The following is a 27,473-nucleotide window of genomic DNA, read 5'->3' as shown; positions in this document are numbered from 1 at the left end:
GAGAATTTAAAAGTCCTCTCTTTCGGTTTTAATGACTCTGTTAAGTACTTTATTTACGCTGTTAAGAATTTCTTTGTTTGCAAAAGTGGTGCTAAATTAATTAATATCATTAGATGCTTCAACCACACTCCCTTAAGGGGTTTGTGTGTGCATACATTCCCAATGGCCCATACATACAGTATGCAGCAAATCGCCGTGGCATAAGCGAAAGAAACTATAAACCTCCCCAACCCCCGCCTAACAGTCTAGTATTAAACATCACTCCTTAACCAGCTCATTGACCCCTCAGAGCTCTGCTGAGCTGTTCAGTACTAAGATCGCTCTGTCTCCCTCCGGGCACGTTGGCCCAATGCACTACTAATGAGAAGAATTCACTCATTTGGCTTGAGATTCACACGGGTGAAGGACAGAGGTGTCGGGTTGGAAAGAAGAAAGGGAAAGAGGGAGGGAGAGATGGAAGAAATAAAAAAGTAATATAAAGAAAGAGATGGAGGGGGTATGGGAGAGAAGTATTGTTTGGAAACAAAGTATGCGAGCTGGGAAAAAGAAGGGAGAAAGAGAGGAGAGGGAGAGGACAGGGAGAGGTAAGGGAGAGGAGCAGCGAGCTGGGTAAGACACTGAGCAGTGGTTGAATTAGGGAGGTGATTATAGCGCTAATTACAGGCTGAGCCGCTTCATTGATAAGGTCCCAGCCTACACCTGACAACGCTTACTGCCCCATTCTCTGTAACATCGGAAATACTCAGATGCACACGCATACAAAAAGGCTGGTTTGGGAATAGGGAGAATATCACAGCATGCATAAAAGGTATCGTAGTAACAGGCCTCTACACCTTCCTGTTCCTACTATTCTACTTTAATCCCCTGTTATTAATGCGAGTCACATATTTTACATCCAAAACTATGAAAGTGACGATCTCCAGTGCAGGTGGCTGCTCCAGCTGATGGTGGCTGCTCTAGACAATTGTAATTTCAGCAGTTGCACTGCTGCACATTTCAAGAATAAAACATAAATACATGTGTTGTTGATAAAATGTATCCTGATTATTTACTTAGAGGCACAAATATCAAGGAAAAATAACCAAATCAACAAAAGTATAAAATCCGACAGGCAAATCTTCCACCTCTGAAATGCACTGGGTGTGGTAAGACACCGTGCGGCGGACAAAAAAAAAAACGGGTCACAGGCAGACCGCGGAGGGCTGCACCTGGTTGACCTGTCACTCCCAGCTTCCTTACAGTCAAGATGGCAGTGAAGAAAATGAAACTATAGACTATTTCATCTCGTAATGGGCCTCACTAACAAATCAGGTATGGAATTAATCTGCAGACTCTCCAGTTTAAAATAAAATCAACATTTTATATGAATGTCAGTTTTTGAGCCATCGTGAGGCCAAAATGTGGCCTGTAACACATCAAGTAACGCTTGTTTTTAGCTGAGATGATTTCTGGTAAACTGGCCCTTATCGGCCGTTTCAGAGGAATGAAGAGTCAGCAGAAAGTGACAGTATACAACAGCTAATTACACAGGTTTTTCCAGCAATTATGAATCACAACAACCACAAGGTCATTGGACATACAGTCATAAATGTGCACCCAAAATATCAGGTTGACCGGTCAATTAGTTTGCAAGATTAGCTGAGGACAGACGGGTACACACACTCAAGCACACACGCGACCAAATGCATGATCCCCTCCAGGCTCACCCATGGCGGAGATAAAACAAAAACTCATATGCAATGCTATAAGCTCCCTAGTGCCTCAGATTTCCTGTTTAAATCCTGCAGTAATTTGTCATTAAACAGTATTTTCAATTGCATAAGGATAGTACTGTATATGAATTCTGTTCATGAGGTGTAAATGAAATCTGGAGATAGCTAAGACAGAAAACACAAGCCAGATGGTTTTTTTCCACATCTTGCATAACCGACTGTGCTGTCTGATACTCCACTTGTATGTTTTGGGAGTGCCTTTAACGCAGTAACAAGTATTTCTGCGGTTGTGTTTGTGCTGATATTTGATTCTTACCCAATTGATTTAAATCAACCGCAGCTCGGCCTATCCTAAGGTCATGAATCTGTCCTTGACCACCCTGACAAACAGATTGAAGGCACTGTATAGCATTTCTACAAGGTCTCCAATTCTACAAATTCTACCACATAATACCCCCATTTGGAGAGGGCGAATTTGAATGCTATTCGTGGTCCCTATTACCAAATGTCCTCATCTAAGAGAGTGCACTCAGCAATACGAATCAACCTGAAAGGGATTGAATTGTTGGGCGCCACTGTATTTTATGCTGCCAGTAAATATATCTATCTTGTTCATAACAATTTGCGGCTCTGTGTTTTGTAATCATAAAAAGGATAAGTTTGGGGGAGATATGAGAGCCGTTCTTTTGAGAGTGCTGATTACAGCAGGCACCATCTGTGTGGAGCACACAGCTGCCTGCCTCATCAGAATACCTAATATTCCAATGGAGGGGCTCTAAGTACCTGGCAAACCCAAGTAGATAGATAACAAAGAGCCTATTAAATAACGGACAAAGTGGCCTGTGAAGGTAGGGGTGGGGGATGTGGGAGTGTGTGGTGGGAATTAGTCTTTTAGCTCCACACACACTCCGAGATGAGATAGCCCCGAGTTCTAATTAAAATTCTCATTCCCATCTCAGGTGGTAATTTTGATCTGAGGAAGAGTGGAAAGTTTGATGTCTTGCAGACAGCCTGCTCCTCTCTCTATCTGTCTCTGTATTTCTTTTTCCTCAGTCTTGATCAAAATCAATGTTATCTGCTCAACCTGGTAACTCTTCCTCGCCCTTGCTGGCCCTCAAAGTCGTGTTGAAGCCATCTAATTTACAATAAATACCTCTGCTACAGAGCAATATAGATTAAAAATCTTGTGAAATGTGAAAGCATGCTGTATGTTGATACACACACACACATGCACACGCAGTATACTTTTCCATAATGTCCTGTGCCTTCTCAGCCAGATAAGACATGTCCTCCAAGCTCACTTGTCCTTTTCTCCTCTGGGTATCTGAGAGAGATCATGACAGCAGAACTACTGCTGGTCATAGCAAGAATGGTATAAATCAGGGTGTCCAAACTTTTTTGAATAGAGGCCAGAATATATGATGTGAAAATACTTGGGGGGCAGCTGCTTCTTGCGTCATACAGGTAATTAAAACATAAAAACACCACAAATAAATTAGACAAATGCAACAGTCTCAACTTTTAGTGAAAATACAATCAACTTTACACCTCTCCCGAAAGCAATCGTCTTTACTGTCCACTTTACATTTCTCTGAGGTAGCCATGTCTGGTTCACTGCAGAAAATGTCTGCTCTTAAGTAACTGTTCAGTTTGCTGGTTTACCATCTGTTTATGAAAACTCCTTCTTGATACACGCCAACAAGCTGCATTATAGTTCTGCCATTCTGAGGTGAAGGGCAAAATGTAGAGTGACCTTGCTTATATAATCAATAGGGTAGGGTTGAGATTTTTATTTTTAAAAAGGTAGCGACTAGGTGCAGACCATAAATTGCAGGCATCCAAGAGGGAGCAATGAAAATCGCATACACAGTGCCCAAAAAAACCCCAGCATATAGCGAGGTGAAATGCCAAGTGGGCAAAGTGCATTTTGGAACTAAAGGGAATCTGGGGTTGGCTTTCACTTCACTTCTGCTGGCAAGCACGTTAACAAACAATAACTGAAAAAGCCTGCATATTATACCTTCTGCAAATTCTGATATGTGCCATTAAAGACAACTTGATTAAATTTGGTGCTGGACAATAACAAAATTTTAAAATATCTCTGATAGACATATGAGGGGTACGTAAACTGAAAATATTATTTCTAGAGATCCAAACAGGAAACATGTGCACAAACACAGCTTGGGGTTTTTTTTTTTAGCTAAAAGTGACCATGTTTGGGTGAGAGGGTGGAGCTGTAGAGCGAGGGCAGCTCTGACTCACTGGAGACATCTCGCAGACAGCCTGTCACTTAAAGGGCCCTGCCTTTAAATATGCATTACTTTGGGCTGTAAGAAAATGTAAATGAGCGAGTTATATAAAAATTCACCCCAGGTATATGGTCATATAAGGAACTGCAGTTTTTGGCACTTTCAGATCTGCTTCATTTTTCAGCCCTGGAAGTTGCTGCTTGATCAGGATAAGATGGTGAAAGAGCAAATCATCACATTTGTGCTGCCAATTTGTTATGAATACATGTTGTTTTCAGACCCTGTTGCATTGCAGTTGCAAAGCTACATTACAGAGAGTGGTGAAAACTAGGGCTGCAACAATTAATTATCAATCGATGAATTAGAAAGTCGATAGAAAATGAATTCAATCCAGTCTGACTACGAAGACAGACGGAGGCTGGAAGTAGGAAGGCCATAATTACATGCATGCTCCCAAATTGCAGCTTTTTTTGTCAGTCATGTTTACTGTAGTGCGTTCAATTTTTCTCTCCATCTAATATTCACTCTCCAAGCACTCGCTCTCTCTCTTGCTTTTCCCCTTTTCTCTGTCCTTTTTTCCAGCTCATTACTCCTAAACAATTATATTTTGGTAGAAAGCCTCTCAGTCGCAGCCTGCTGCTGGCTAAAATGAAAACAGTCAGTGCGGAGGCAAGACGATGGATCACAATGTCAACGCCAAAGTTATCATCACCTTGCTTGATTTATATTTCTTCGGTGCTTTTTTTCTGTGCACTCTGCAAAAAAACACACACACACACCTACACATAGACACACACACGAACACAAAGAAAGTTTTCTCAGATGAGCAGGCTGCCTGGGGTGGTGTTAGGGGGCTAACTGAATGGCCGTCATTCTGATAGAGCTCCTTCACTCAGGCTGTAAAATTAAACAGCCAATTTCACCTGGTAATTGGATAGTGAAATATTCCTGGTCAAACTCCCTGCCGTGAGACAGTAGCATAATGCAGTGAACAGAGTGAAAACATAGGGCATATCATCACATTTAACTGTCACAATGGTGTGAAACTGCCAACTTTCTGTGGCACCACATTAAGTCTGTATCTTGGCGATTGACTTCCAAGCCATCTCAGCTGTGAGGAGCAAAACCAGCAGAGCTACAGTTTGTTTAAATTATGATTTAAACTGAGGATAGTGTTGGTATTCACAGAAGCACGTGTTAAATGATACACATCTCAGGGTCAGACATTAAGAATTCTTTCAGTTAGGCTCTTCCAGGCAGAAGCAGAAGCTTTAATTGCCATAAACACGCTCTAATTAACAGGCTGGAGTTTCTGTGATGTTTTTCACCCTGCCCACACATTACTGCAAAAATAGCATTTACAGTACGCCGTAGTATTTGTTAATTACCAGCGCTTGAGAGAGGGAGTAAGGGGGCTATCCACCAGTGGATGTCGATACCTCAGGGGTTAAGCTTCCTCTTTCTCACCATACTGTGTTTGCTAATATGAGCTGCGGAGACGCCATACTTGAGCGGTATGAGATCTGCGTTGCTCCTTTGCAAGGATCAAACACTCAAATGAGCCGTGATGATGTGCCTGGTGATACGCACTGCCGTCTTCAAGCCTCGGCCACGGAGGGTTTCCCCTCATCCACCCACTCCTCCCTCTGCTTACTTTCTTCACCCTTAACCTCAGGCTCAACTGTTTGAACTTCACTTCAGAGGACCTCTCTTAATGCATATTTTCAGTGGACCATAGACTGCTGGTTAATTTATCATTTTTATCATTAAGATCTTTTTTAATCATATTTTTCATGCTAAACCAACCTAAACCTTAATCACAGGTGTGCATGGTGGTGAATGTAACTAAATACATTCTCTCTACTTACGTACTAAGTTGAGGTACTTAGTTGAGTATTTGAATTTGATGCAACTTTCTCCTACTGCACTTTAAAGGCAAATATTGTACTTATTACTCCACTACATTTATTTGAACACTTTAGTTACTTCACAAATTCATATTTTTGCCCACAAAACATATGAAAATATGCAAGTGACGCAGTTAGATTATTCAATTAAGAGACTGACAAAAAATAAACTGGGATTTTTGAAATGATCTTTAAGTCATTTTTCATGTAAAACCCATCTTCCAGATGTGAGATCTTGCTGCTTTCCTTTTGATTATTTAAACTGTTGTTGTATTTATCAAACTGATGGGTTTCTTTTGGGGTTTTTTTTTCAGCATTGAGTACTCTTAATTCAAATACTTAATGACAGGACTACAGGGACTTTTTACAGTGTGGCAGGGTCGGACTAGGAACAAAGATCGGCGCTGGTATTTTTTATGTGGACCGGCCCACCGCCAAACAGCATTTACACAACTCATAGCCTACAGCACAGTAGATAAAGTTAAATTCACCGTATCTCATCAACCCAAGTTTTACAGGACAGGATCCACATACACTAAATTAATGCCAACACAGCATATCAACCAAGACATATTCACCTGCAAGCCAACAGCACAGTAAGCAGACAAAAATCACCTGTAAGCCTATCTCACCTGTCTCATCAACACAGGGTTAACAACGCAGGACCCAGGTACATTCAATTAACGCCAACACAACAGACATATATTCACCTGCATCTCAACAGGATTTACAGTACAGGAACATTCAAAGTTAACACCACAATTACCAAGAGATAATGTATTGTGAAATGAACCCCGAAGAGGACGATACAGAGAGGTCCTGCATCACCTCGAGGTTCCACATTGATGTGAGAATGATTTATAGCTCCGAGAGCCCTTTAAGAATGAATGAATTAATTATAGTGCAATAATAGCTCTGTGGAAACGTCTATGATCAGAACTGTATCCATGGCAACGGCCTGTTGTTCATAGCAACGGTCTGCTATTCGGAAATAACAGCTCGTAGAATTGATTTAAAAACAGAATTTACAGCGCAGATACACTTATAAGGAGATACGTAAAGGCCAGCATTGCTAATGGCAGTACTGCCGCTAACTGGCTAGCTCTGTTAACTGTCACTACATGAGCTAGCTAAGCACCGGCGGTCTCACCTGTTGAGAAGCTGTCATGTCGCTCGTCGTCCTCCTCCTGTAACGTTACTCAGCCTGCTCCTGCATATTCTGTCCACTCTCTCCTTGTCTTTGTCTGAAGTTAGCTTAGCCAGCTCCGTTAGCACTGTCACAACATGCATCACCTGCTGAGAAGTGCAGGCCTCCGCTCGACCCTGTACCCGTTGTCATTACGGTGCTAACTAACTTTTTCGACACTAACGTTTTTAGAAAATAAGTCTGAAATTTTAAAACGTCCTGCAGCATCACCCTCAAGGTTTGTTTTCTTCTTTTTTCCTTTGAACCTACTCTGCTCCATCTTTTTGTTTTTTGGGCTCCCGTTCCCATTTAAGTAGTGTTTTTATTCCAATTTCACCATTTATTTACTTCCTGCTTGACCTCTGACTTTACATGGTGGACTGATCCACTTGAAGCTGCGGGGGGAGGTAACAACAGTCGATACCACTGCACCTGCCTTACATAGGTAGACTATCTACATTTTTGGGGCCCTGTAACCCCCTGATCAGTTGGGGTGTCCCGGTATCAAGTAAGAAGCTGCTGGCAGATCTTAATTTCAGTTTTTTTTCTCCTAACAATTTTTATGAGGGAGTAATACAATCTTTATTAAATCTATACGTATATGACAGTTTTTGGCATGTCAGAGATCATGCCACAAATATCTGTCACCACACTGAAAACACTTACATTTACTACAGTCTGTAATAAATGTTTTAATACTGAAAAACTTTTACTACAGTGGAAATGTGGATTTTTGATTAAACTCGGGCCCAAAACTGCTGCTATGGTTTGGGCTCAGATCTGGTTTGGATAGGAACTATGCAGGATGAGATTAGGTCGGGCCTGTTTTTTTGGGCCCAATAATCAGCTCCACACTGAAGTCGCTCTTGCATTAACTAAATGAATTTACTAATTAATTCATGCTTCATTGGCTGCTGACAGCTGACTAGTTACACCCAATCACAACCATATCGGTTGCTCAGTGTGGCCATTACAACCTTACACTTTAACTACTCTGCTGATACAGTCATGCTGATGCCATTTGCTGTCACAACTCCCTTCATCATCCCCACCACTTCTGTTTGTCCTTAAGTTTTGGTATTTAGTAATTTAACTAGTTCATGCTTGTTAAGGGAGAATTAATGCTCTTGGCAAAAATAATTGTTCCATACTGTATAATCACTGATTTAAAACTCATTTTCTTAATTTAACAACTGAATTATTATGTTGCAGTAATAAAAACTGACTGTGCAATAAAATAACAGAGCCAGCATGAAGGTTATATTTTACAAGCAAAGTTAGACACAAGAATGTGGTTTTCTGTAAATGAGAAAAAGACATTTCTTTGGGTATCTCAGACTGGAACATGCATGCGGTAACCACTGAGCACTGTGAAGAAAAAAAAAACAGCCAATAACAATTCAGGCTGTTTAACTTGTACATCAGCAGTCTAGTCAGCCAGCCAGCCAAGCAGTCAGTGTCAGGGATGAGACAAGGCCATAATCCAATTCTGGTTTTTACACGGCGTCATGCCTTTACCTTTGACAGCGTGATTGATGTGTATGTAAATGTGTTTTGAGGAGGGCTGTGAGCAGCTAGTTAAAGCAGACATTTAGGGCTGCCCTGTCAAAGACGAATGAGTGGAAGGAGAGAGAGAAGAAGAAGAGGGAGGAAGGAGAAAGAATCCAAAATAAAGACAACTATTGATCCATGAATGAAGATGGACACTGGAGGAGCCCTTGACAAGGCGTTATGTACCTCTCGAGCGTCACTCTGAATTTATAGGGAGGCGGTTTGACAGCTCGACAATGGCGTACTACAGGGAGTCTCTATCAGACACACACCAAGCAGGAAAAGGTTACTGCCTTTTCAAGTGCCCTCTGTATTGTCCTCTCTCACCCCTGCTCCTTTGTCTCTCTTCGCCATTCCTTAAGTCAATAGAGAAAAAAGCACTGAACACTGAGGTCAGATGGCAGGTTTCTCTCAACACACCACCAGTGTGTGTGTGTGTTGTGTGTATTAGTCTTCTTGTACATGTGTGCCTTCTCTTTGCCACTCTCGCATGTCCCCATGAGACTGTCATGTGGGCACGAGAGTTTAACAACTTCAGGGGAAGAATAGGTGACAGGAGCCTAAAATCTAACCGCCCGTTTCCACAGCAACCAAGGAAAGAGGAGGGAAAAGGGAGGGAGGGAGGAAGGAGGTAAGAGGTCTCGGCTCACTCACTCATGCACACATCCAGAGCTGTTTGAAGCCATCAGTCACTCGAGTCAAGTCTTTTCCTTGGAACTTAGCATGCAGGCACTAACCCGTGTAACTGGCACCGGTAATCTGTCTGGATATTGTTGATTTATTATCCTAAGCATTGGGGTGAATGCACTCATTTTCTGTCCTTCATGATGGACAATTGGGGCTGAAGTAAACTTCAAATGATCAGACAGAGAGAACTGATTATTTCTTTGAGTCTGACAAAAGTATGATTGTTTTCACTGTTAACTTTTAAATCCGTAAGAAATGGAGAACTTAAGACACTGATTTAATTAGATCACATTAGATGGACCAGATTTGATTTGATGAAACTGAAATTGGGCCATTCAAGCAGCAGGTTGTAACGGGATACAGAAGAAAGAGATATTACAACCAAAAGAAGATTGTATGAATAATATTTGAATAAAAGCTGCAAGTCGGACTGCAAGCACGAATTAAGGCTCTTTTATACTCTGTTTGTGTACAAAAATAGTCTCGTCCATTTTAAATGTTGTCACTGCCCTCATACTTCCATGCATCCTTTATGATGGCATCAATACAACCACTAGTTGGCACTAGAGGGTGGAGTCAAAAGTTTGACGCAACAACAGACAAGGCGACAGTAGAGGAGGTAGTAATAATGTAACTTTTAATTAAGGCAGCATTGTAGCATTGCTGTGAGGCCATTAAATACATTGCAAAAAGTAAATATTTTACTTATTTACCCTATTTGTTCAGTTAAGCCATTTTTTAAATGTCTTTGTTGTCTCTTGCGGTTGTCTCCTTTAAAAAAACGCAGGACTGTCCCATTATCTGCGGTGACACTGTTCAATTTTGTTCATATATTTCAGAAAATTGACACAAATATGGACGTAATGGATGCAGAGCACAGACAGAGAGCTCGATCTGTGTCTGTATCCAGCGTTGAGCATAAATGAGCTCAGAAATTGTTTCCTGCATGGGGTACGTGACGCTGGAAATGACCCTAGAAGGACTAGAGGCACTAGAGAACACACACTAATTAAATATCATGTTGTATATCATGTGTGAACCGCAATATATACATTTCAGGAAAACTGGACGTTGTTTGTCACATAAGGCTTATTTCCTATTGTCAGCAGGTGGCGTCATTATTTTTGACTCAGTATGGCCCTGCAGATGTCTAAGGCTGGAATCTTTATCAAATATGTGAAATTTTGACTATGTAGAATAGAAATATAAATTGCTTGTTGTTTCATGGCAAAACATGGAAATTGGACGCCTCAACACAACCACACCATTTGACAAAAACTTTTATCTCAAAAGTCTTTAGATGTGACAGGCATAATTTGAACTCTTCGTTGAATATTTTTAGGGGACGTTACTGAGCCATTTCTTCACACTGGAAAACATGACCAGTAAACTATCAAGATTTTAACCAGTTTTGATGTGTGTGCAAAGGTTTGTGAGTTTTAGCCCTTTAAAACTGCAGTTCATTTGAATGATTACTAATAATTCCTTGAATTAAAACAGGGTCCTCTTAATGGTATCAGTGGGATTTAGTTCATTCTTTATGACATGATTAGCATTTCAGCTTTATTTATTATTACTAATACTTGTATTTCTGTGTTGGAATGAGTTTTTGTCTCTCGTGTTTTCTTTCATGAGCATGGCTGCATATCTGCGTGTCTGACTGCCACTCGGCTGACACAACAAGCTCAAAGTATATGTATAAGTGTTGCTAACTCATTAAAGCACACAGAGAGAAATTTTTCATTAGAGAGATGTGTCTTTTCAAATTCTGTCTTCCACAAAAGAATTGAAGAGGCAAACTTGAAAAGAGAAGGCACACGTATATGACATGTCTCAAAAGTATGAGGCAAACAAATGGAAAATGAAGACATTTTTCTTTGAGACTGCTGTTGATTTTCTTTCTACCCTCGCTATCAATAGGAACTCCTGCATGGAAATGGAGAAATGGATTGATGGGAAACAGAATACTCATTTCCTGCAAAGTGTTTCCACAGCCATCAGATGGCATCAAACAATGAGACAAAAAAAGATCGAGAGAAAGAAAGAGGAAGTGTACAAGAGGGAGAAGTCGTGAGAGAGAAAGTGGAGCAGAAAAAGAGACCCCCACAAACCTCCTCCATGTCCCCTTGTGCCCTATGGACCCTGCACTCTGCTCTGATGTGACTCTGATGAAAAGCAGGCCGCAATCCCTTTCAATTTGGCCAGTGTGCCCCAGTCCTGTTAAAGGCAATCGACTGGCTGAACAGAGGCACTATATCACAATATGCAGGTGCAGACGAGCCCGGCAGAGGAGAGAGGAGAGACATGGCGCCTTAGGAGAGAGAAAGGGACTCTGGCATCCATCTCTCTCACACTTAGGCTGATGCTCAACCATGGGGGAGACACACACACACACACACACACACACACACAAAGGCTAGAGCCGGGCAGCAGTGGGAGAGCAAGAAAACGAGATGTGAGAGAGAATAGAAAGTGGAGGAAAAATGGGACCCGTCACTTCCTTCATTTTTTTCCCTCTCACTTCAGGTTTAAAAAAAAGGGCAAAATAAAAGAAAAAAGAAAATGTATTTCGTGCAACTGGGGAGTGAACAGGTGGAGAAAGAAACCTGTCTGGAATGAGAGCAAGGTGTTTGTTTGTGGTGGGTAAATGCCTGTGTAGGCGTGGGAGGCCAGTGGCTTGGCTAGAGCTGTTTGTTATCGGGGGTCTCCAGGCCCCCCAGGCGTGCCGAGCTGCTGGCTCGAGTCAGAGGGGCTGAGCCCGGGGTGGGGTGAAGAGTCAGGGCCCTTGCCCAAGGATGGGTGAGAGGCCAATAGACTGGAGAGAGCAGCAAAGGCCTGAAGAGGGTTGGAAATAACACATGAAAGGTCTGATTTATCCCACAAATATTCAGTTTATCGACATTCCCTGCACTGTAAAACCTGAGACGTCGATTTTAAAAAAATCTAGGAAACCAATTGCCTTGAAAATGTTAACTTTATATCTAATTGTTAAGTTTACTTAAAATTCAGTTATGTTTACTTCATTGTAAGTTAAAGTTACTGCAATTTAAAAATGACAAGTTCAGTTAAATCTTTCTAAGTTTTAGCAACTTAAGTAAACCAAATATACTGAGCTACACATCCGCATTCTGCTGGTTGCAAATTCTGCTGGTTCTCTTAAATTTAATAACAAAAACAGAACTCGCAGGTCTCCTACTGTCATCATTGTAAACATCTTCTTTGTGATGATCAAGTTGTCAGACTAACTTGCTCACATGAGGTGATTTCACTTGTTATTTTTAAGTTGCAACGACTTCACAAAACAAAGTAAATACTGGTAAAACAAGTAAACTTAAAACTTAGATACAGAGTTAAAATGAATTAAGATTTATAGTTATATTTTCTTTCTTTTTGTTTCTGAGATTATTTTAAGTAAGATCAACTTGTCAGATTTTACAGTGTGCCATCTCCTGTCTGGAGTGTAATTAAGCAACTCGTCCTCAAGTGCTCCAGCCTAGAGATGTTGATGGTATACTGTGACCACATATAGCTCTTTACTCTTCAGGCACCATAGAGGTAATCAGTGAGTGCTGTATATTGAAACTGAGGATTCCTGATACACACTTGGCATGTAAGTGCATAAAGCATTCGTACCCTCTCAACCTCTTGAGGGGGGCGCTGAGGAAATGGAAGCTGAGAGCTCATAGCACAGGCTCAGGTCAAGGATTTGATGTCATGTGACGTCTGATCTGCTTCATACAGAATTCCTATCACATGCAATTGTTGAGTGGTAAGGCCCATAACTCTAGGCAAGGATAAAATAGCACCATGTCTGCAATCATACCGTTTAACCATGAGCTGTCAGTCAACCTTGGCTTTCGGCGCCAGCTTATCACTAAACATATTGGCTTGGATCAATCCTCTGTATCTGGGATTCTAAAGTAATCTAACCCTGCAGAAATACCAAAACATATACATGCAACATACAAATTAGCTTGCAGCCACACGGTATTGCGTGCACAGACTGTTGTATTCTGCAGCACCAATGCACACACTTCAAGAGCAACTTGAAGGTTGAAATTTTTACTGAATTTAAACTTTAGGTTTAATGGGACTTTGAATAGGTAATACACAATTTCAGATATTTTAAAAGTTATTGTAGCAGAAATTCAAAGGAAAAGTTTTTTAGAACAATGTACAGAGTGCAGTGAGGTGTGCAGTATAGCTATGAGTAAGTTTGTCAAAAACTGTCAGTCAGTTTTTTTGCATATCAAAAATGACTGTGTTTGTGCAGGTTGCACAAGTTGTCCTGACAGGTAGCAGCGCTCAGGAACTCTCTCTGTCATGTCAGACTGGTTGGGCGTGGTTTCCACTCCATTTCAAGTCAACACACAAAATGGCACATCCAACTTACACCGACTTCAATTGACCACTCTGTGCAGCACCTAAATACCACATGTACCAATAAAATGCATCCTCATACCAACATGTTCTTATTCCAAGTCACCACATATCGCCGCTTTGTCACTGGACTTTCACATCTACATATTACACGCTAGGTATCCTTCCATGCTGCTATTAATGCTGGGATGTAAACAAAAGCACATGGTTAGGATTAGGCAACAAAAGCATGACATTAGGTTTAGAAAAAAACACCACGGTTTGGCTCTACATTCATACAGTAAGTGAACAACGGCACACAGGTTAAAGTCCAGGGTTTACTGAACCCATCCACCACCTGTAAGTAAATACCTCACTCACAAACGTCAAAGCTTTTATGTTTCTTAAAAAAGGCGGTTGCTGGCTAAATGATACTATAGAATGCCACCATGCCAAGCATGGCATTAGAGCCTTGTTGTGGTGGCAACGTTAAGTCATGCGACTGTGGTGTAGTTCATTTACAACCTAACGTTAGCTCTTTACTTCTATTGATTGCATTTAGGCTCCTAAAAGTGGCCGTGTTCATTTGTGAACATTATCTTGTTGAACAAAACCTTTAAGGATCATAAACATTTGTTTGCCGCAGAGCTTGTTTTCTGCATTAACCGAAAAACGATGAGGAGACCAGTGCGTCAGCCTGCAGGAAAACATCATTCACGGGTCGCTCTATGTCACCTACATACTTGCTACTAGCACAAGAATCTGGAAGTCAGGCACCATTTGTCAAAGTCAATTTGTTCAGTTAGCATTTGCAAACTTACTGCTTAATGGGTTAATGCACTTGCACAGCTTGACAAGCTGTTGCACGCCGCCATAACTCAGTTGCCATACTCCACGTACATGCTTGCATAGGTTATCATCGTTTCAAAATTGAAAAAGGGTCAATGGGAAAATTCTAGTTGAGGGACACAAATCGCATCCACACGTGTACATGTGTGTGCACTCAAACACACACATACAAGGAGAAACACACCTGAAGTGAACAGGCCAAACTTTATTCCTCACAAGTAACTTTTGACAAGTTCTCCTCCACATCCCGGAGTTGTATTCAGACGTGCTAGAAGGGAGTGCTGGAGAGCAGTCATGTAGAAAGAGAATGCTGTTACTGGAGTTATTAACAGGCTCCTGTGTTTCCCTCCTCTCAGCTGAGCTATTCAGAGCATAGCGTCCTCATCTGCCACAAACACATGCCGACAGACAGACGCAGCAGACGGACACACCGTGCAGCCCTTCTACGCGCTGCGCAGTAATATGTTTTTTGCCCATTTACAACAAATTAAGTTTCCCTCAAAGTGAATTTCAAGCTTGGCTGCCTTTGGAGGGCGAGCAACTCTCTTTTCATTAATTTTCATTCTTCCCCCCCCAAACAAATGATCTACTGTACAGCCCGCTCTGCGTTACTCTGCTCTCCTTGTCTTTTTTCTTTCTCTTGTTTTCTCCCCTCTTTGCCTTCTTTTTTTCCTGCATGCCGGGCAATGGAAAGCAATTACACTGTCAGAAAGGTGTATTCTGATTTATTAAAAGCCGTGAATGCTATCTCTTTTGTTCCCTCTTTGAGTGCCCCTGGGGAACCAAGTCCTGACACCCAAATGAGACGGAGTGAGTGCTCTCTGCTCAGTGCTCCATCCTGAGCGTCATCTAGGAAGTCGGCAGAGTAAATATCCATCGGCAAAGGAGGGCAGATAGTCGGCTGTAACGCAGCTGGGAGGATGGGAGTAGATTTGCCTCGCAAGGTGGGAGACACGTAAAGACAAAGAGAAGCAGAAAAAGAGATATGTCTGCTGACTGCTGCACAGACTCAGTTTGAAATGACATCCTTCTTACTCTTTAATTTCATAAACCAGGTCCTCAACTATGCACCATACGCAGAACTCTGCTTCACAGCACTGTGGGCCCACAGCTATTTCAGAGAACTTTTCATTAGCTTAATTCCTATTCATCGAAACACAGGAGAGGCGAGAGAAGGTGAGAAACAGAGGGGGAGAGAAAAGAGACAGAGAGACAGAGCACTAAGCCATTAAGGTGTGAATAAGTTCCAATTTCCAAAATAAATATTATCTCTGTCTGAGTAACCCAAAATCTGTGTGCTTTTGTGCCAACATTATAATAAGGATCAACAAGGGGTCAGTGCTGCGTGAACGTCATACCATCAAATTCAGGGAGCTTCATCTGTGATACTTTTGTCTATTTATCTCCAATATTTTGTCGACACACAGTCGACCTGCACGTTGTAAAAACTGTAAAGTTAAACACTGCGCCGGCACAGACACACATGAGCCGCACTCCTACCCTTTCACAGCATTAACAACCATGCCTAATGCACTCCCCGCCACCTCCTAATCCCCGCCACCTCTCCCTCATTACTGCGTTCTTGATCGCCAGAGAGATGGGAGAGATGCAGGGGTGGGGATGCGTAATAAAGCATCTAGTATCCTGGGGGAACCATTGGTTGGAGATAAGAGGCCATACAGCGCTATAACGTAAGGACATAGATCATAAACCTGCTTATCTTCTGCTCCCGCTGGACCAGCCTTCTTAGTCAACTGTCTCGGGCCAAAGGACATCCACGCCTCAACCTTTTTCTCAGATTTCTGTGCTAGACTACAGATACTGCGTCTGATAGAATAAGGGTCACTCGCTAATGAAGCGAAACACAAAGCGGCGTAAAAACAAGAACTGTTGCCGAGAAACCTGCAATGATACAATGATGACCTTTTCAATCTTTGAGGAATTTCCACGGAGTTCTGACGCTGAGGTGCTGCAGGCAGTGATTAACATATTATTAGACGATAAAGACTCTTTCATCCACATACCTGTTAGCTGCTGCCAAGGAAAATATAAAACTTTCTCTGGGCCAACAGAGAACAATTTATGACAAGAGCAAAAACAAAATGGCAAAGAGGTAATGCAAGGACCCATAAAGTTAACACCGAGCAGGAGACAAACACAAAGAAAAACTTCATCAGAAGTTGAGGGTAAGAAATATAGAGTGAAAATTAAATTTCCACCCGCTGATATAGCTGTATTCCTTAAGTTGCCTTGTCTTTTTCTTTAGCATTTTTCCCTTTTAAAATAGTTTTTTCCCCCCTGTTTGATGTTTAGGCCACAGCTAATGCATTCATGAACAGTCTGCCACTGAAGGAAAAAAAAAAAAAACTCTGTTATCTTGAGCTGTTTACCTCTCCGCTTGGGGAAAAGCAGTTTACTTACTTGAGTGGTGCCAGCTTGCTTGACTGGTGAAGTGCTCGTGTCTGTCTTGAATATATGCTAACAAAGCTACAAAACTATCTATGTTTGGAGGAATATATAGCTAACATTTCTAATCATCTGCCTAGCCCCATCTGTCTCATTTCTATGTGGTGAAAAATATTGACACTGCAGAGAATATGTTTTTTTTTTTTTTTTTGCTTCCCTATAAACTGTGTTATTGAAGCCGATCGTGTCTTGTCGGTACACAGGAGCTAGTTTGGACCTCTCTGTAAAAGACAAAGAGGATGTTCACATCTCTCGTGTAGTTTCACTTTGCAGTTTCACCTCATCCACATGATAAAGTGCTGATTGGCTATTCAGGTGTTGGCCTTTAAAGGAGGCAGTCAGTAGTTGGAGGGCTCTCTTCATTACAAACCAATCACACAGCCATTCACAGAATAGCTCCGGTGTCAAGAACTCAGCTCTCAGAGTCCGCTTTCACAAAAAAGTTGGCATTAATTAGTTGCTGTAATTAAAACTGGCACTTAGTCACAATGCGTGCTGTTACATTACTTGATGACAATGTATGATGGGGGAAAAAAACTTGCTATATGAATGGTGTCAATCACTCAGTTCCACGCAGGGTGACAAGATGTTGCTGTTCCTAATGTGTTAGATGGCTCAATAATTATCTGATATACTGTATATTCATATTATTCCTTTAAGTTAGGTTACATCATGAATCTACAGGGTGGTGATGCAAAGTCAAAACTGACGAAATACTAAATGTGATGCTGAAATGCCCACGTCACTCATTCAGAGTGCAAAATGCACAAACATTTCTCTAGTCCAGGTGCTGAGTGAAAACTGTTATTGTGGTTACTGTCTTTCAAAGGACTTGTCACAATGCAGAGCGCTCTCTTTAAAGGGGCAGTTCAAACCGGAAGCAAAGATACACATTTTTCCTCTTACCAGTTGTGTTTATCATCAGTCTAGATAGTTTTGGTGTGAGTTGTCGAGTGTTGGAAATACTGGCCATAGAGATGTCTGAATTCTTTCCAATATAATGGAAATAGTTGACATTAAGCTTGTGGTTCTCAAAGCACCAATAAAAATACATTTGATAAACTCAACAGCAATGTTTCTTTACAGAAATCATGACCTGGTTACTCAAGATATTCCACAGACTTCGTTGTGACCGGTTTCATGTAGGAACTATTTTCTTTCAAATGAACTGAACCTGCTAACCACATCACAGCACGTAAGGAAATGTGCACCTTAGTTCTATACTGCTAGATTACCTGAGCCAGTTAACTTTCAGGCTATTAAATGAAAGATGTGACGGTTCTTGACCCCTTCTGAGTTATGTGGTATGATACATGCACAATGCCACTGGAGCTCTGATGATGTTACAGCAACACTAGCAATAAAGAGACTGTTTATGCTTTGGGTGCACTCTTTTTCACTTTCTTGGTGCGCTCGGGCTGACAGAATGTTTTGGGTGCGCTTGAATGGATGGCAGCTGAAATGCAAGTTTCAGATTTTTCATTCAGTAAAATGTTGTAATTGAAATGTGTGTTTGTTTAATTATATACAATAAACATAAAGATAAACAAAAAAAAATGCCTCTGTGCGCCAGCTACTGAGCTGTGCAGACCACATTTTTGCATATGTGATGTGCCCCAATGATATTATGCAATTTGATACTTTCTTATTTGATACCGTTGGCAGGTGTAGTTCTGTAGAGAGAAAATAGTTCCTCAGGGAAAATTGCTCACAACAAGGTCTGTGGATTATCTTGAATAACCGGGTCATGATTTCTAGAAAGAGACATGGCTCGCTGACAGTGTTTTTAATTTCTTTATTTATTTATTTGGTGTTTTGAACACCACAATCCGAGTGCCATTTAGCTCTATCATAGAAAAGGCAGACATCTCTATGGCCAATATTCCCAATCCTCAGCAACTCACACAGAAACAATTGATTGATAAATAGCACAACAAGTAAGAGATAAAATATGTGCTTTTTTGGGGTGAACTGCCCCTTTAAAACTTATTACAATAGAAAGTAAAAGTAAATTTATTTGTAAAAGTACAAATAACAAGCACAAAGCACCTCCTTACCTAATTTTACCTCTGTACCTGTCAAAGGACACAGACATTATGTCGTAGTCTTTCTAATGTAATAAAGGGAGACTTTTAAAGTCTTGCAAGTTAGAAGGCAGAAATCATAACAATCTGTCATTAAAACAAGGTTAGAAATGCACCTTGCATGTGGAGTGTTTCCTATGTTTTCTGTACCTCCATCAGTTTGCCTAGCCCGGCTCCTCCAGTGTGGCTGCTGACCTTCTCCTCTCTCTACGGCTGGAGTGGCTATTGATTGGATCTTGGCACACAGTGTACAAACATAGAGATAAGGAGAGAGAGAGGCAGCCAGGCAGATATAGCTGCAGTGCCCACTCCACTCCCCTCCTTTTGCTCAAAAAAAAAAAAAAAAAAGTGTTCTTCGAGACTCCACTCCCACAGAGCAGACACCCAGACATGGTACCTGAACACTGATAGCAGACAGGATTAGGTCTAAAATTCAATCACAACAGTCTAAGTAATGTTAAGTCACTGCAGCTGACAGTGACCGCTGCCTCTCTTCAACACAGTACAAGTGATCTATCATAATCTTGCTTTGATTTGGGAGATTTCAAAAGAACTGAGTGGATGTGACATCTCTGCGCTGTGATTCTGAGATCAATAGTTTTACTTGATGTGAGTATGTGAACAGAGTACAATAGCGTGGAAGGATTCAGGCCTCCTAAGTTGCATGCAGGCTAAGTCTCAGACAACCTTAAGGCCGGTCTGTGGCCTGTCCACTCTGCCACCCTGAGGCCTCCCATTTACACTTTCTCTCCATCTGGTCTACAGGCAGAGGCTGTGCTGTGTCAGAGGTGACTAATAGTGTCATAGCCCTGCCCTCCACAGCAGGGCCTGCAGAAAGAAAACTCAAACTGCTGCCTCCGCAACTCCTGGGCAGACGCTGTCTACTGGTGAGAAAAAAGAACAACGCTTTGTCAACAGGCAATGTGGGAAAATAAGGTGCTTTCAATTCTAGATGGCTGGGGGGACACTCGAGGACCATACAGAAATAAGGAAATAGTTTGAAAGACGGAAGCAAGTAGGAATCTTTTCAGAGAGGCTTGTTAGTATTATAGCAGGTCAAACGCGTGTTGTCTCTTTCTCTGTGTCTTTGTGGACATGGACACCTCAGGGGGAAAAAGAGAGAGTGGTTTACTCAGATACTGTCACCATGGTCTACAAAAGGAAATGTTCAGACAGACAGGGACCAGAGGAACAGACGAAGGGCCATGAACCCAGCAGAGCAGGAACAGGAGGAATCCAAACCCCTCTCCTCTGGGGAATAAGAGAAACTCTCCTGCTATTTGTCTTTGTGGGTGATGTGAGAGGGAGTGAGAGTGTGTGTGTGTGTGTGTGTGTGTGTATACACAATTGTGTGTGTCTATATATGTTGTCAGGAAATGTGTGTTTTTTAAGCCTCCTCCTGACAGCAATTTTAGCAATCATTTAACATTAATGCAATAATAAAGTTGGGTACTCACTCCCTCTTGACTTGAGCTGTTTGTTTACATTCCTCACTTCTGATTCTCTTCTCAGGTACTAAGCTGAACTGCCAATCAGAGTGACTTCACTATCTGATGGGCTCCGCCAGCTTTGACGTTGTTTCAACATGCAGAATCATCCGAAAAACAAGCTAACAAGGGCTGACATGTGTCAACAGTGCGGGACAAACCACAAAAACTAGGGCGACAGACGCTCAGTGACGGCCCAACATTGACCGTCGGCTTGGTGTGTCAGGGCCCTCAGAGGTGCTGGTAGGTGGATTTTGTAATCAGGGACTAGTTTCCTCTGTTTCCAGCCTGGCTGGCTGTAGTCTTACATCCAACACACAGATACGATAGTGGTATCTTCTTTTTTAATTTACTGAGCTATTTAGGATATTTCCCCTCCTACTAAGTATATAACTGATAACTGTTCCTTTAAGAAGTAACTGTTAGTGCCTGAGGCCTCCGGCTATGTGCAGGTTGATGAGGCCACAGTAATTCAGAGATACAGTGTGGGGCCAGACCATGAAGTGCTTCAAAGGTAATGAGTTCAGCCTAAAAATCTGCAATAAGCTGGTAGCTGATGTAAAGACATTAAGAGCAGAGTAATATTTTTGCTTTTCTTATTTTTCTTTTGTTAGTAGTCTAGCTGTTGCATTCAGTTTGGAGTCTGTGAATTATTTTCTGATTTGTGCCAGTTAGGAGACCAACACTGTAATCTAAGCTTGAGGAAATGAAAGCACGTTCGATAGACTCGGTGTCTCTGAAGCTCAGAAATGAACAGATTTTGTCAGTGTTCCTTCGATGACAAAAACAAGATTGGACGACCTTGCTAATATGCATTTCAAAATTAAGGTTGAAATCAAACAACACACCCTGGATTTTGACAGAAAGCTGGAGAGGGTTTTCAGGCTTTAGTGGAAGAACAGCTGTGTATCTCACCATCAGGATATTTCACCTAATCTACTAACAACCAATCAGCATTCTTGTTTCTTTTTGTCTTCGTGTGTTGTGGATGTTAGATGGTCAGCAGTCAGTTCAAACCCACACTGTACCATGAAAGTTGCTTTCCTGAACAGGTGAAGTTGTCTCTTATTGTGAAGTCTAAATTGACAAGGGGGAAATGAGCTAAGGTGAAGAATTTCAGAATTGAGAAGCAGATCTGAAAATTATAATCACATCCTCTTGGCTTGCCCTTTTCATTCATCCCAGAACTGTTACATCTCTTTTCCTGTTTCTGCTCCTCTATCTGCCTCTCTCAATTAACTTCTTACAACGCAACTCAGCTGACGTGAATTCAATGTAATTTTCACTCTGCTCTGGTGAATCTTAGTTCGACCAGATAATAAAAAAAACCCTGCCTTATAAATCAGTAAACACTTCCTCATGTATAATTATGAAGCGAAACACAGGTAAAAATTAAGAAGAGTCGACTTTTTTTTTTTTTTTACAGTATCTGAGTCTACAGTGCAGGCGGGATAGCAGAGATTTTGTTCAGAGGAATACATTACAGAAAACAAATTAGTCAGCAAGATAGAAGAATGCCAGTGAAAATGGCCCTGGCTCTTATTTCCATCCTTATGAGATAACTGTACCCATTAGAAGGTTAAAGCTATTGTGGCGTCCCTGCAAAGACTCTGCCTTGGAAACGGCAGCAATCCGTCTTTAAACTTTGATGCAGCCAGAAAGCTCTCCTCATCCCTTCTCATCCCTTCCCCTCTGACCTGCGAGTCTGTGTGTGTGTGTGTGTGTGTGTGTGTGTGTGTGTGTGTGTGTGGAGTCATACGTGTGCATAAGATCGAGAAGGGGGAGAGGGTAACAGCAGCAGAGGGAGCAGACAGAGAAAGAGATATGAGAGGGTGGGGCTGGGCAGCCTGTCTGCCACCCAGGCCCAGAGAACATAAAGAGAAAAATACGGCCATAAAAACCTCTCTATGACTATGAATACTAATACTGACTCTGTGAGCCAAACCAACCGGGTCTGTCCTCTCTCTGTTCCCTCTGTCTCACTCAGAGAAATGATGTGGCTTAAAAAGAAACCAAAAATAGTGCACTGTACAGGCAGAAATGTAAAGCTGTGTATTTACACTATATGACACACAACACGGTATTGGCAGGGATGGAGAAGGAAGGCTGGTCAGGATGGTGAGTACGAGTGTAAGAGGATATCGATTATCACAATATTATGTTTTGTGATCTGCATCAATTCTCAAAATCACCTTTGAGAGTATACTTTTACAATTTTGGATTCTATCTTCAGCCATTTGACTTTCCCTCTGAAATGTAACAACATATTGCAAGTGTGTTACAGGGATTGTGATGTATACAAATTATAATCCCAGTGCTCCTAATGCAAAAAAAGTAAACTTTTAATCTCTGTGCTGTGAGATGATGCTGTGTTGTATTGACATTTTTCCTACAAAAGTACCTGTGAAACGAATCATATTGCCAGATATTTGTCAATACACAGCCCTAATGGTAAGCCAGTTTATACTTTACTTTGCTGTGATGTTTTTCATGTTGATTTTTCATTATTTTGGCTGCCTAGTGACAACAGATTACATAGCCGTGGCAATTAACAACAGTGTGCTTACAACATGGTAAGCAGACTGATAGCACTGACAGTATGAATAAATATATATTTGCTATATATATATATATATATATATATATACATAGGTACAGTTACAGTGAAATACTAGATAATGCTAATATTAATACTAATTGTCTGTTACTTTCATTAGATCCTTAGATCATTAGATTAGCCAATCTCATATATTTACCACACTCTCAGCAATAGCCATTAAAGGCATTTACATTCAGTAATACCTCTCCGTATGGTAGTTTTCATGGTTAGTGGTGGAGTCCACCGTTCGTCATTCATTAGTCAAATTCCCTTCATAAGTCCAAGACGCTCACAAGACATGATGTGTGAACGTACTTTTGCGCTACTGTTTGTAATTGCATCTACTTAATAAAGGCCTCCCTGCTAATGTAAACATTTCCCCTGCTGCCGTGTCACAGTAAAGGGGTTCAATCTGAGAACCACTGGATGGATATTATTTGAAGTCGCCAGAAAAGATGCCAAGTATTTGTGATAGATGCTTTGTGCTTAGTCTTTATGCTTGTGGTATTTTTGCCATTTTAAGTCAGGGGGGCTGGTTTTGTTTTTGTTAGGCAGTACTGAAAGAAGAGGGAACAGCGAGCTGACGGATAAAAAGCTAAAGTTGAAAGGCTCACACTGTGGTTTGAGAAAACCAGCGCTGTAAATAATGCTAAACAAGTCTTAACTGTGCCATGCTACTCACGCCGAGAATGCATCACGTGGTCAGAACACGGTTGCTCAAAGCATTATGGGAAGAATAATGACTGTCCTCCATGTAAAAACAACGATGCATGAATCATCTCATTACACAAAACTAAGATCTTAAGGATTAAGCCTTTTAAAACACTAACATAAAAAAAAGACCAGGAGCATCATGCATCCATTCTTTTTTTCAATACTGAATAGCTCTGAAGCTGCTCCAAAATTAGAATCTAAAATACTAATTTCATAGTGTTTTTGTTGCTGCAGGCCACCAGATCTTTCATTTATAGAGATATGTTTGTTGTTTGTTTTTAACCACATCATCAGCCTTGTCATGCTACACTTTCTAAATTTTCTGTATTTTATGGTCAGGTGCTCTTTACAAATACCTGTACTTTCATGGTGCCCCCCTTGCAGCAAGCTTTTCTCTGACAAATGTTGGAGGACAGAAGAAAAAGTCGTAATCTCTCAAGCATTTCTAATGAGTTTTTCTCCTACAATTATTTGATAAGAGCAGACAAGACTGGAGGCAGCGTGTATGATACACTGGCTCCTACTGCCGAGGTGAGAGCTCTGCTGATTACACATGGAGCCATTTACACACTCACACAAACATGCGCACACACACACACACGCACACACCCAGGGGCTTACAGTCCATCATCTCAGAGTGCAACAATCCTAATAATAACATGAGAGGCTGAAGTTATGACCGGCAGGCACACCTAAGTTACCAATCTGGGTTCTCCTTATTCTGAACACACACACACACTACAACTCACAACCTTTCCACCCCTTATCTTCACCGCCATTCGACTTCTTTGCTCCAGCCATAACTACTACCACCGAACACTCTCTGCTCCACCTTCTCACAGCACCTCCTCCCAACTCACCACACTGAGTCCCAGTTGCTCCCTCTGCAGGTAGGGCAGGTTCCTGCGCTCCAGGCTGGCCAGGTAGTGCTGCAGTCTGGAGTAGGTGTAGGGGTAGCAGTAGGCAAACTGGTAAACGTCATCCTCTCGGTCAAAACAGAAGGCAAAGGACATGACATAGTTGCGCCGGTGGTCAGGACAGCGGTAGTAGTACACATTTTTGGCAGGAAGTCTCTGCCTGCAAGTGCAAAAGACAAACACATTACAGAGAAATTAGGGAGGTTATTCAAAGGACAGGTCTTTTAATTCAAGGACATGAGGTCTCGAAGGGCTATAGCTGCATCAGGTGTGAAGATACGAGCAACAATGAGAGCACAGCACTTTTGCAAGTGAAGGAAAAAAGTGCAGAAAGTGTAAAGATAGACAAGGAAACCAACTCATGAGTTACACAAAGAGAGAGTTGAGAAATCATAATGCAGAAGTTGCATCAACTTGTCAGTTTGTCGTCTTCCAGAGATGTTGAGTTCACCTGGCAAAGAAGTACAAGAGCTGAGGGAGAAGTGAGGAAGTGAGGAGATATCACCTGATAATCACGCTGCTGGGGAAGCCAGAGAGGTTCTGAGCTTATGAGGGGTGCATGTTAAAACAAACATGAAATATTTTCTTGTTTTAGTATGCGTACACAGTAATTCTCTGATAAATTATCCAAAAAAATCTCAAAATTAAGTGTATTGAAAAAGGGGCTGATTTAAAACAACCAACAATTAATCATTCATTAATTACCACTTGGTGATTCATCACTTGACATATAAACAACACAATCGCCATTTATTATTTAATGCAAACCCAGGAAGAACAAACCTAACAAATGTAAGACATAGATTGAAAATGAAAATAAATGAACAGCAAAACAATCAAATTGAAAGACAAAGAACAATAAATTGTCAACTAACTTAAATAGTAGTTGACAAAGATGATACAGCATGAAAGCTCAAAGACCACAAACACAAACCAACAATCAACGCTAATGCCAATTAGCTTATCCATACACTGACATCTGTAATAGAAGAGTTTGCTTCTGGGGGCAACTGGAGAATTTGGCATCAGAGTTTGTGAGTTTGAAATTAGCTATAGAGACAAAAAACATTTTTTTTGCCAGCCATAAACAGGTTCATTTCTGGCGTAAAATAGGGGCATTTTGACATGGGGGTCTATGGGGATTTAATCTGTTTGGAGAAACATACTGTCATAGAATGGGTCGTATAATATCCTACCAAAATGCATGCACGACAGTTTGTATGATATCATACAAATTAGCGCCCCACAAATGGCATTACCTCCTTAACTTAGTTACGTAGTTAATGGAGGTTAGGTTCAGGCAATAAAAACTTCTATAGTTAGGTTTGGGAAAAGAGACATGGTTGAGTTTCTTTGGGTTTTTGCAAGTAAAATTACTGCGGTTAGGTTTAGGTAAAGAAACGGTGAGGACATACCCGTAAAGTGACTCAAAGTTCTGAACATGCTTCTGGGTTTTTGAGACCCATCCGCTACCCCAACCTGCCTCTATTTCCGTAAGTGCATTGGTCACATGATCAGCCTTTAAAAATACATGGGATATGCACAAATTTGTGTGCATTACATATTTCTATTAAAATGTACACACAGTTTATAAGAATAGCCTGTTTGGAGCCATCCTCAAAAGACCATAAGAAAAACTACAGCTTTTGGCACTTCCACATGGGCTTCATTTTTCAGCCACGGATGTTGCTGCTTGGTTTTCAGCTTTGCTTTTTTAAATTGCTGCACTTTCAAAAGGCAACAATTCTCACGTGAACGCAAGGCATTTTAATTATGACATCTATGACACTATTGCATTATGTGTGGTGTTTTTCATGTGTAATTAAGAATTGCAGTCTGAGTAAAAAGCAGAAAATGTGCTTCCTTTTTAACTTGAGTTTTTGTGTGTGTGTGTGTGTGTGTGTGTGTGTGTGTGTGTGTGTGTGTGTGTGTGAGCCAATTAGAACTACTACTCCAAGTGAGAATGGTTGAGCATCTAATCGGTGCATGTTTCTTGTTGTATTGAGTGTTGTATGGTGTGCGTAATGTGCTGTGTGTGGTGTCTCCTTTGTTGTGTGCTGTGCTTGTGGACTTTGCTGAATCGCGTGTTGCATGTTGCATGCTGGGCCCACAGCGAAATAAAGCTGACTGATCCATGCACCTCATGGGCGATCGATGGGGTGTGGGACAGTACTGCTGCAGTCCACAGAACTTCTCCGCTTACTCGACATGTTTTCTTTTCACACTCTCCGCCCGTCTATCTTTGTTTTCCTCTCTTCCCCTCGTTTAGCCCTCACTGCTGCGACATGGTCGGAGGGATGTTGTAAGCATGCAAGTGACTACATCTGCCTTCTCCGCCTCTTCCTCCATCTTTCTCCAAATCTCTCTCGTCTTGTCCTGTCACTCACTGACTCCGCCTTGACAGTTTACGTGAAGAAGACCAAGCATGGGGAACAACAGCGCTGCTGCCACAGGAGCTCTGGCAGACGCTCTGAGAGAGGAGGATAAAAGGAGGAAGAAGATGAGGACGTTGAGTGACTGCTGGGTTTGGGGTGTTGGGAGCAGGGAGAAAGGTGGAATAAGGAGATAAGGAGAAGATGAGAGAGCAGGGCGATGGCAGATCTGGGCCTGATACCGAGATATGCGGGAATTGGTGGCGGCTAGCAGCGTAGCGGCTATGTGACGGCGGGGCTGGCTAGTGAGCTAGCGACTCTGGCAACAGATCAG

The 27,473-nt window shown here is 41.6% G+C and overlaps 1 protein-coding gene across 2 annotated transcripts in view; it reads right to left on the bottom strand.

The window, feature by feature from the left end:
• Window positions 1-27,473, bottom strand: part of agbl4 (AGBL carboxypeptidase 4) — a 497,335-nt gene that overhangs the window by 131,325 nt on the left and 338,537 nt on the right. For both annotated transcript variants that reach the window (XM_088077779.1, XM_088077780.1), the window contains one exon: window positions 24,711-24,927. In XM_088077779.1, the coding sequence (XP_087933905.1) occupies window positions 24,711-24,927 (217 nt within the window). The remainder of the gene's footprint in view (window positions 1-24,710; window positions 24,928-27,473) is intronic.

Source organism: Plectropomus leopardus, chromosome 5 (assembly GCF_026936395.1).
Source record: "Plectropomus leopardus strain MGB_pleo_1.0 chromosome 5, ASM2693639v1, whole genome shotgun sequence".
Taxonomy (NCBI): domain Eukaryota; kingdom Metazoa; phylum Chordata; class Actinopteri; order Perciformes; family Serranidae; genus Plectropomus; species Plectropomus leopardus.
The sequence above is the reverse complement of the archived record's forward strand: the minus strand, read 5'-3'. Positions and strand labels throughout refer to the sequence as shown.